This window comes from Marmota monax, unplaced genomic scaffold, assembly GCF_021218885.2.
Source record: "Marmota monax isolate L192 unplaced genomic scaffold, Marmota_monax_Labrador192_F-V1.1 WCK01_AAM20220418_F8-fsc00068, whole genome shotgun sequence".
Lineage (NCBI taxonomy): Eukaryota > Metazoa > Chordata > Mammalia > Rodentia > Sciuridae > Marmota > Marmota monax.
In genome coordinates, this window is record NW_026692352.1 from 2,194,692 (window position 1) to 2,205,967 (window position 11,276).

General features: G+C 37.4%; 1 protein-coding gene across 1 annotated transcript; it reads left to right on the forward strand.

Annotated features, from left to right (window-relative positions):
- The first annotated feature begins 674 nt into the window (after nt 1-674).
- LOC124091179 (olfactory receptor 52K1-like) lies at nt 675-1,679 on the forward strand. The gene has a single exon (XM_046442141.1). It carries the CDS (start codon nt 675-677, stop codon nt 1,677-1,679), a length of 1,005 nt encoding a protein of 334 aa, XP_046298097.1.
- The last annotated feature ends 9,597 nt before the right edge of the window (nt 1,680-11,276 follow it).

Sequence of the window (11,276 nt, forward strand, 5' to 3'; positions counted from 1 at the left end):
ATTCTTTGATGAATTGGAAAAGAGTAGCAATTGACAAGAATATCAATTCACCAAAATGAAAGAAAGATGGATAATGGCAATTCAAAGTTAATCCCTACAAAATCTTAGATCCTACAATAGATCATCAAATAGTGTGTAATATCAATTTGAAAGAAATTGTCATTTCATGCTTGCTCTGTACAATGTGAGCTCACTCAAAACAGAGACAGTCAGCTATTCATTTTGTATCCCAAGCCCCTAGCATAGGAACTAGCACAAAATAGGCCCTCAATATGGGTTCATTAGGGGAAAAAAATGAAGGATTTTTATAGAAAATTAAAAGAAAAACCGGACTGGGGCTGGGGCTCAGCGGTAGGGCACTTTCCTGGCTTGTGTGAGGCACTGGGTTCGATTCTCAGCACTGCATATAAATAAATCAAATAAAGGTGCATCAACAACTAAAAAATATTTAAAAGAAAGAAAAGAAAAATTACAAAGTAGGGGCTATGGAAGGTGGTTATTTCTTGAAGCACCTCACTAAATATTAACAAACAACTCTTTATCTATAGAAACACTGTGTTCATGGAGGACAAAGTACCCAGGGCAGCCTGGTGAGGCCAGGGCAGGGAGAGGTGGGTTCTGACACCAGGACGACTCCTCCCCTCTCCAGGAGCCATCCTGCTCCCTCAGGGAAGATGTCCGGGTGGAGCAATGGCAGCTCCAATGGGTCCTACACCAGCTTCTTCCTGGTGGGCTTCCCAGGACTGCAGGACTCCCGTACCCTTCTGGTACTGCCCTTCCTTAGCCTCTACCTGGTGATCTTCTCTGCCAATGCACTAGTCATCCACACAGTGGTGTCTCAGCGGAGCCTACACCAGCCCATGTACCTGCTCATTGCCCTGCTCCTGGCTGTCAACATCTGTGCTGCCACCACCGTGGTGCCCCCCATGCTCTTCAGCTTCTCCACACACTTCAACCGCATCTCCCTGGCTCGCTGTCTAATCCAGATGTTCTGCATCTACTTCCTCATTGTCTTTGACTGCAACATCCTCCTGGTCATGGCCCTAGACCGCTATGTTGCCATCTGCCACCCTCTCCGCTACCCAGAGATAGTGACAAGACAGTTTCTAGCTGGCCTGGTGGGGGTGGCAGCGGCCAGGAGCACGTGCCTTGTTGCTCCAGTGGTGGGACTGGCCTCACGGGTCCGCTTCTGCCGCTCAGATGTGATCCACCACTTTGCCTGTGAGCACATGGCCCTGATGAAGCTCTCCTGTGGGGATGTTTCACTGAACAAGACTGTGGGACTCACCATCCGCATCTTCAACAGGGTCCTGGACATGCTTCTACTAGTAGCCTCCTACACCAGCATCATCCATGCTGCCTTTAGGATTTCATCAGGTGGAGCCCGTGCCAAGGCCCTGAACACCTGTGGCTCCCACCTGCTAGTCATCTTCACCATCTACTCCTCCACCATGTCCTCATCCATTGTCTACCGTGTGGCCCGTACTGCCTCTGAGGATGTGCACAACCTGCTCAGTGCCTTCTATCTATTGCTGCCCTGTCTAGTGAACCCCATCATCTATGGGGCCAGAACCAAGGAAATCAGAGAGCATCTAGCAACTCTGTTCCAAAGGACACAGCAACAAGTCCCCACTGAGAAGCTCCAGTCCCCACCCTCACATAGAGAGCTTCCTGGCTGATTCTCTGGGACTTGTGGGTCCTAAAATCTCTCTCACTGTCCAATGAGGGGATGGCATTTATGTGAATTAGTCATACCTGTTATATTTTGGCTTGGCTATCTGCATTGATCTTTTTTTAAAATAATTTTTTAGTTGTAGATGGATGCAATGCCTTTATTTTATTTATTTATTTTTATGTGGTTCTGAGAATCAAATCCAGCGCCTCACACAAGCCAGGCAAGCGCTCTACCACTGAACTACAGCCCCAGCCCCATGCATTAATCTTTGAGAGTCTTAGAGCCATTTTCTAAAAAATTGCCACTCTGAGTTATACAGTAACGAGCTGCAAAACAAGCTTCCATCTCTGACTTCTGTTTTCTCCCTTTCCCTCTGCATGTTTCATTCGTTCATTCAGCACATGTTTATTAAGCTGACTCTATGATTGTAAAGAAAAAGTCTGTTTCCCCCTAGAGGAAGGTTCCAATCTATCAAGCTGTAGAGATGCAATATTAATAATAGTTTTGTGTTCAAAATTCTGTGAAAATGTAGAGGAGGAGATACTCACCCAAACTAGGAACACCTCACAGAGAAGGTGAGTTTGAGTTGTATTTGAAGAATAATAAGGTGTTCCCTGGGTGAAAAGGAGATGGAGAAAAGAAAACTCATTCTAGGCAAAGGAAGAACTTAGGGAAAGGTGTAGAGGAATAACTAAAGACAGCTGACCTGGACACTCACTAGTAGTGTCCCTAGCTTGGCAGGTGTATAGGGCCACAGAAGAAAATGAGTCTTTGATGGGTAGTCAGAGGCCACATGATGAAAGACTTATCTGTCATTATAAGGGAGTTCGAGATTTTACTCCAGGCAGTAGGTAATCATTTAAGAATTCAAAGTAGGAATGTAGCAAGATTGGATTTGTGTTCACAGTGATCACCCTGCTGTTATTAGTAAAATGCCAATTGGAGGGAGACGGGCCCCAGGGCGAAGAGCATTTAAGAGGCTGTTCCAGTCCTCCAGAAGAGAAAACAGTGGCCTGAACCTAACTAGTGATGGCAGAGATGGAGAAGGGTAGCCAATGTAAGAGAAATCAGAATCCTGGATTTGTATGTAGGAGACAGAGGCAGAAAGAAAATAAGGAGATTATCTGTACCAAAGCAAGGGGAGGAGAGAGTATGAAGAAGGCTGCAGTAATTGGCAATGTTGAATCCTCTGATGGGTCAAGGAGAGCAAAGAACTTGCCTCAGTAATATGTGGATTGCTGAAAACTGCTTTAGCCAGAGTGTTTTCTTTCTTCAGGCTCTAGAAATACAATGCTGAGCTTCATATGATCTTTGCCTTTATGGAACTTAAAATTTAGAGGATACACAGGCATTAGTCAACCAACTTCAGCGCAGGGGAAAAGTGGGCACTGAAATAAAACCACCATGATTCTGAGGAGATTGGGATGAAAGGAAGTTTATGGGGGGTGATGGCAGTAGATGGAGGGGAAAGCAGGGAAGAACATGTGGGTAAACTTCAGAGAGCAGAAAGAATGTGGGGAGGAGACTGGGAGAAGGAGAGATCTGAATTCAGATTCCTGGCTGGGTCATTTACCAGTTGTGAGACAGCCTTGGAATTCTTCTGAACCTTAGTTTCCTCATCTGTAAAACTGAAGTAACAATCTTAACTGCCTCATAGGGAGAGGAGGAGTCAGTTGAGAGAAAAAACAAGGAATGATCCATGAAATGAAGTACTATGTGGGAACAAGAGCAAAGCAGGAGCGCTGACTCTTGAAAGGAGGGAGCCTTCTGTTATCAAAAGGAGTGAGAAGGGGTGCAGAACTACTCAAATCGGGCTGTTTCTCCAGAGACTCTCAGCAGTCCAGACACCCTTTCATCCCGTTGTCAAGAAGGTACAGCAGAGAAATAGGAGTACTGGAGAGTCATGGCACTGCCTGACATCCAAGTGTCAAAGGGCAGAAAAGATGGGAGGGTTCTGAACAATTAAAGACAGATTAAAGCCCTAGAGGTTATCATGAGATATAAAAGTAGGAATGTGGAGGGAAGGAATGAAGATGGCTGTAAAGAAAGATACTAAAATATAAGACTTCAGAGGTGGTATATTTCTTAGGTGACCCAGGATATATATAGCCTGGACTAGATGGAGAATATATCACTTTTATTGAAGGAGGAAAAGGACCATTAAACAAGGGCATTGAATGGAGCAATAACATGAATGAACTAGATTGTCATCCTTAGCATCCTTGAAGAATGAGTTCCAGGATCCCCTTCCCACATAGCAAAACCTGCAAGATTCAAGCACCTTATATAAACTGGCATAGCATTTGCATGTAACCCATGCATGTCTTCCATATACTTTAAATCATGTCTAGATTATTTATGATGCCTAATACAAAGTAAATTGTTGTTTTGATGCATTATTTAGGGAATGATGACAAGAAAAAAGTCTGTTCATGTTCAATATAGATACAGTCTTTAAAAATATTTTTGATCCATGGTTTGCTGAATCTGTAGATGCAGTACATGTGGATATGGGGGTTATGGCGGGCAACTTACAGGAGAAAAGCAGAAGTTGGGGAGGAAAGATAGACTCAGTCAATGTCTTTTATGAAAATGGGTGAAAACAATGGAATATTACTCAGTAATAAAAGAGAATAAAATCATGGCATTTGCAGGTAAATGGGTGACTTTGGAGAGGATGATGCTAAGTGAAGCTAGCCAATCCCCAAAAATCAAATGCCGAATGTTTTCTCTGCTATAAGGAGGCTGACTCATAGTGGGGTAGGGAGGGGGAGCATGGGAGGAATAGAGGAACTCTAGATAGGGCAGAGTGATGGGAGGGGAAGGGAGGGGAAGGGGCAAGGGCGGTGGAATGTGATGGACATCATTATCCAAAGTACGTGTATGAGGACACGAATTGGTATCAACATACTTTATATACAAAAAGAGATATGAAAAATTGTGCTCTATATGTGTAATAAGAATTGTAATGCATTCCGCTATCATTTATTTTTAAAAAATCAATTAAAATTATTTTTTAAAAAAATAAAAGTTGGTGAAGAAACTTGTGGCTATTGCATGACAATAATGAGGAAAGAAAAGACACAAAACTGGAAAAACAATGATTTTAGCAACAGTAGAGAGCCAACCACTGAAGTGGGTGGCATTCCAAAGTGTCAAGATGTGGCTTCTCATATTGTTAAAAGAAATATCAAGGAAATAAATTATTTTTAAGTGATTAATCATTACACATGTTCAAATTGAAGATTTTCTTTCCTCAGAATAAACTTGAACACTTCAGTACAGAGGACAGCTATTTTATAGCACAAAAATAGGAAGCAGCTGGTAGAATCTGGCCCTCCAAAAGGCCAGTAAAAGACAAGATGGGAAGAAGATGAATATCCTTGGGTAGTGATTCAAAGCCTGCTTGCCTTCTTCCCAGACAAGATCCTAGTTATAACTCTAATACCTCATTTCCCCAACTTATATCCTAAGTTTTCCATCACTTCCATTTCAAAGTAGCAACATGTAATAGGTACAGCAGATATTATGTACAGTGGGAAACAGGTTTCTTTATTTTTATTATGAAGACATGGAGCATAGAACACAAAAGAAGGATAAACAGGCATGTTTACAATGTCTCTGGGCACAGGGGAGTGCAACACCATAGAAGTCACCCTGTCCAAACTTAAGTATTCCAGTGTACAGACAGCAAAGCACAAGAAGGCCCTGGACTACCCAGGCTGATGGAGTTGTTATGGCCCCCATCTTTTAAGAACCACCAGAATGGTGGAGGAAACATGTTCTCCACCCTAGGGGAAGAGGTAGCTCTCCTCTCAGGGTACTCTTGATGGAAGGACATACTCATTACCAGGACCCTACTGCTCTACCACTCTCCTCCACCACCAGATGGGAACATTCAAGCTTCCAAAAGAAGCCGAATAAATGATTCTTGATTTAATGAAACACTATAACCCTGGGGGAAAAAATTAGAGAGTTAGAGGGTCACAATATCTTCCATTCCAGATCAGAAATTTCTCTTGTCCGTAATTTTCCAAAGCACCCAGATATTATTTCAGAATAAAATGAAACATCAATGTACTAATTTTTTTCTACAGTCCCTCAAGGCCTCGACTCCACCTTTATTGCCATGGCTGGCACCAAAAAAAAAAAAAAGCTGTTAAACATGGAGCAAAGAGCATATTACAACCTGAGTGGGATAGTAGCTCAGTGGTAGATCATCCCTGGGTTCCTTCCCCAGAAACTACTTGGAAGAGAAATGGATGCCTGGGGTGGAGAAGATCTTGAACTGTCTCTCAGTTTTACTTCATTTTTAAAGCTCTGTACATAGTCTGCTGTAGCATGAACATGTCAGACCTAGTAATTCACTGTCAAATCTTTTTTTGCTAGGTAATTTGCTAACTAGTGGTCATTTTAATACTAACCTAGAAGCTTTGTTAGAGTCTTATTGCATGCAATATTTATTGTTAAATTGGGAATTAAACCTGCTTTTTAAGTTTTCAAGTCAGGTTTTATTCATAGCAAAAAAAAAATAATATGACTTTCAATTGCTAAAACAAATAATGGCTTTAATTTTAAATGAAGAATTACTCTATAAAACCATTTTGTGTTTTTGGACTGAAACTTGGAAGTGTTTATGTAATCTGAATTTACAAAAGTGCTGATTGAATTTTATGTATGGTCAAAGAATTCTGAATAATTCTGCAAATAGCATGACTATTTTCACAACCATAAACATTATTGTTTGAGGAATCACTTTGAAAATGCAAATTCATTTAATGAATAACCTTCAAAAATGAATATTGGGGATTAAATTTTTGCAAGATGATATTAGGAAGTATATAAATACACTGATATTGTGTTCTACTCAAAGATTTTAAATCTTGAAATACAAATGTACCTTTATGCTAAGAAAGAGATGAAGGATAGCATCTTGGATTTTTTTTTCCCTTCAAAACAGGTACATTACTATTTTTAAAGATTAATAATATCACTTATTCCTTCATAGAACTAAATTTGAAATACTATTATTTTGCCCAACTTATTGATACAACAAAATTACTAGGCTTTAGATATATTTATTAATGAATTTCAAAATTTATGCCTTTTAATTTCTCATTTAGAGAATATTTTTCACTAACAATATAAACAAACGTGTGATATTGTGTAAGAAAATATTAAAATTTGAGAATAAAAATACCAATGTTTATAATGCAAAAAGAAAATACTTATAGAAGATACCTTAAATAAAAAATAGAAAGTAATCAGCATATCACTACCAAAAAATCAATAAATCAAAAAGGAAGATAGAAAGAGAGGTAAAGAGGGACAAAAAGAACTGCAAAACAGGCAAGCATTTTTAAAATAGCAATACTAAGTTCTTACCTATCAATAATTGCTTTAAATAAGTTACAGTCTCCCAAAAGACAGAATGGCTGAATATATTCTCTCTATAAGAGACTATTTAGAATAACAACAACAACAAAAAGTAGGCTGTGTATACAACAAGAGATATGAAAAATTGTGCTCTATATATGTAATAAGAATTGTAATACATTCTGCTGTCATATGTAAATTTTAAAAAATTCAGGGCTGGGATTGTGGCTCAGTGGTAGAGCGCTTGCCTAGCATTGGGGGGGACCTGGGTTCGATCCTCAGCACCACATAAAAATAAAGGCATTGTGTTGTGTCCATCTACACCTAAAAAATAAATATAAAAAAATTCAGATTAAAAAAAAGTAGGCTGAAAGTTAAGGGGGAAAAAAATATTCCATGCAATGGTAACCAAAACACAGCAGGAATGGCTATATTCATATCAGAAAAAAAGTAAGTTTTACATCAAAAACTGTCACAGACACAGAGAAGATTATAATATAATAGTGAAAGAAACAGTTCAAAAGAAGATATAACATTTACAAGTATACATGAATGCAACATCAAAGCACCTAAACATATAAACACTGACAGATCTGAAGGAGAATGTACAATGACAATACTATAATAGGAGAAAACATTGATGCCATACTTGGAACAATGGATAGAACTGCCAGACATAAAACTAATAAGAAAACAGTAGACTTGAACACACTGTACACTAAACAGATCTAACAATTATACAATACATTCCATTCCCCAGTGGCAGAATACACATTCTTTTCAAGTGCACATGAAACATTATCCAGGACAGATAATATTAAGTCACAAAACAAGTCTCAACAAATTTAAGATATAAATTCTACAAAGTATCTTTTCTAACCACAATTCAATGCAATTAGAAAGAAAAGCAGTGTATAACTAATTAGAACAAATAAAAAATAAAAATGAAAGCAAAGCAGAAGAAAATTTGAAAAATTCACAAATGTATGGAAATTAAAAACACAATGAAGTTGTGGCTCAGTGGTAGAGTACTTGTCTAGCATGCATGAGGCACTGGGGTCAATCCTCAGCACCACATAAAAATAAATTAATAAATAAATAAAGTTATTGTGTTCATCTACAACTATAAAAATATTTACAAACACACACATTCACACACACAAACACACAAACACACACACACACAATGGAACAATCATTGGGTCAAAAAATAAACCAAAAGAGAATGAGATATAATCTCAAGACAAACAAAAATAAAAATACAACATGCCAAAACGTATGGAATGTAGCAGGAGTAGTATTTAGAAAGAAATTAAGAGTGATAAATGCTTACATTTAAAAAGAAGAAAGTTCTCAAATTACTTTACACCTCAAGCAACTAGAAAAATTTTTTTAAAAGGCCACAATTATCAGAAGGAAATAACAAAAATCAAATCAGGAAAAAAAATAAAGGATAGCAAAATAGGAGGAAAGCAATGAAATTGGGAATGGATTGTTTTGAAAAGATAAATAAAAATGACAAAACTTTAGTTAGACTAATAAGAAAAGAGATGACTCAAAATCAGAAATGAAAGATGAAATATTTCAACATTGCTACACAAATAAAAAGGATCATGAGGGACTATTTCAAACAATCATATGCCAACAAATTCGATAACCTGTAAGAAACGAATAAATTTCTAGCAATGTACAACCCCCAAGACCAAATCTTGAAGAAAAATAAAATTAAAAAAGACCAACAACCAATAAGAAGATTGAAACAATAATTTAAAATCTTCCAACAAAGAAAAGCCCGGGACCAAATGGCTTCACTGGTGAATTTTATCAAACATTTAAAGAAGAATTAAAATCAGTGTTTCTTATACTCTTCAAAAATAATTGTAGAGAAAACACTTCCAAACACATTTTATGAGACCAACCTTACATTGATACCAAAGCCAAAGGCACTACAAGAAAAGAAAACCACAGACCAATGTCCCTGATGAACACAGATGAAAAATCCTCAACAAAATGTTAGCAAAGCAAACTTAACAGCACACTAAAATGATCATACACCATGACCAGTGGGATTTATCCTTGGAATGCAAGGATGGTTCAACATATACAAGTCAATCAAGGTGATACACAATATTAAGAGATTGCAGGGGGCTGGGGTTATAGCTCAATGGTAGAGCACTTACCTAGTATGTGTGGGGCACTGGGTTCAATCCTTAGCACCACATAAAAATAAATAAAAGTATTATGTCCATATACAACTAAATTTTTTAAAAGTGATAGCAGTATAAAATTCACATGATTTTCAATAGATGAAGAAAAACATTTGACAAAATTTAAAATATTTTTATGGGGCTGGGGATGTGGCTCAAGCGGTAGCGCGCTCGCCTGGCATACATGAGGCCCGGGTTCGATCCTCAGCACCACATACAAACAAAGATGTTGTGTCTGCCGAAAACTGAAAAATAAATATTAAAAAAATTCTCTCTCTCTCTCTCTCTCTCTCTCTCTCTCTCTCTCTTTAAAAAAAAATTAAAAAAATAAAATAAAATCTTTTTATGATACAAACTCTCAAAATTGCATACAGAAAGAATTTACTTAAATACAAGACCATATATGAGAAATTCACAGCTAACATCATACTCAATGGTGAAAAATTGAAAACTTTTTCTCTAAGATTTCCATAAAATAAAACTGTGCTTGCTCTCACCACTTTTATTTAACATAGTATTGGAATTCTTAGATATTTTAGACAAAGAAAAGAAACAAAACACATCCAAATTCAAAAGGACAGACATAAAATTATCTCTGTTTGCAGATGATACAATCTTATGTGTGGACAATTCTAAAGACTCTCCAAAAAAAATATTGTTAGATAATGAATAAGTACAGTAAAGTGCCAAGATACAAAATTAACATTCAAATATCAGTTGTATTTCTATGTACAAACAACTACCCAACAAGAAAACAATACAATTTCAATACCATCAAAAAGAATACAATCAAAGGAATCAATCAAGAAGGTGAAATGCATATACACTGAAAAACACAAATTATTAATGAAGAAATTAAAGAATATACAAATATTCCATTGAGAAAGATATCTCATGTTCATGGTTTGAAAAACTTAACATTATTAAAGATGTCCATACTACCCAAAGCAATGTAAAAATTCAACATATTCCTATCAAAACTCCAGGGGAGTCAGCTGTGATGGCACACACCGGTAATCCCAGTTACTTGGGAGACTGAGGCAAAAGGATTCCAAAATTTAGGCCAGCTTGGGCAATTTAGCAAGACTCTGCTTCAAAATTGAAAAGGAAGATGGGGTTATAGTTCAGAGTGTTAGACTTTGGGTTCAATCCCCAGTAGTATGGCAATAAAATAAAACAAACAGAAACCTCAATGGTATTCTTTACAGAAATGAAAAACTATTCTAAAATTCATATGAAACTGCAAAAAACCCCAAATAGCCAAAGCAATCTTTTTAAAATTTGTTATTATTAGTTATACATGATAGTAGAATGTATTTTGACATACATATATGGAGTAAAACTTCTCATTCTTCTGACTATACATGATATAGAATTACGTTGGTCATATAATCATATATGTACATAGAATAGCAATGTCAAATTCATTTTGATTTCCTATTCCCATTCACCTTCCCTTCCCTTCATTCCCCTTTGTCTAACCCAAACTACTTCTATTCTTCCCTACCCCAAAACCTTATTGTGAGTTAGCATCCCATATCAGAGAAAACATTCGACCTTTGGTTTGGGGGGATTGGCTTATTTCACTTAGCATGATAGTATCCAGTTCCATCCATTTAACATCAAATGCCATAATTTCCTTCTTCTTTATGGCCGAGTAATATTCCATTGTGTATATATAGCACATTTTCTTTATCCATTCATCTGTTGAAGGGCACCTATGTTGACTCCATAGCTTACTATTGTGAGTTGAGCTGCTGTAAACATTGATGTGGCTGCATCACTATAGTATGCTGATTTTAAGTCTTAGCCAAAGCAATCTTGAAAAAGAAGAACAAAACTGCAGTGTTGCACTTGGAATTCAGAATGCCTAATGTTGAGGTGAAGAAAGATCATTGCAGCCCCCGGTTTGGGATTGCTAAAGCTGAAATAAGACCAAGGAGGGGATGTTTCTAAGAGAAGTGTGAAGAAGGCAAAATAAGGAAAAGGAAGAATGGGTTTCCCCTTTGTTCAACTAA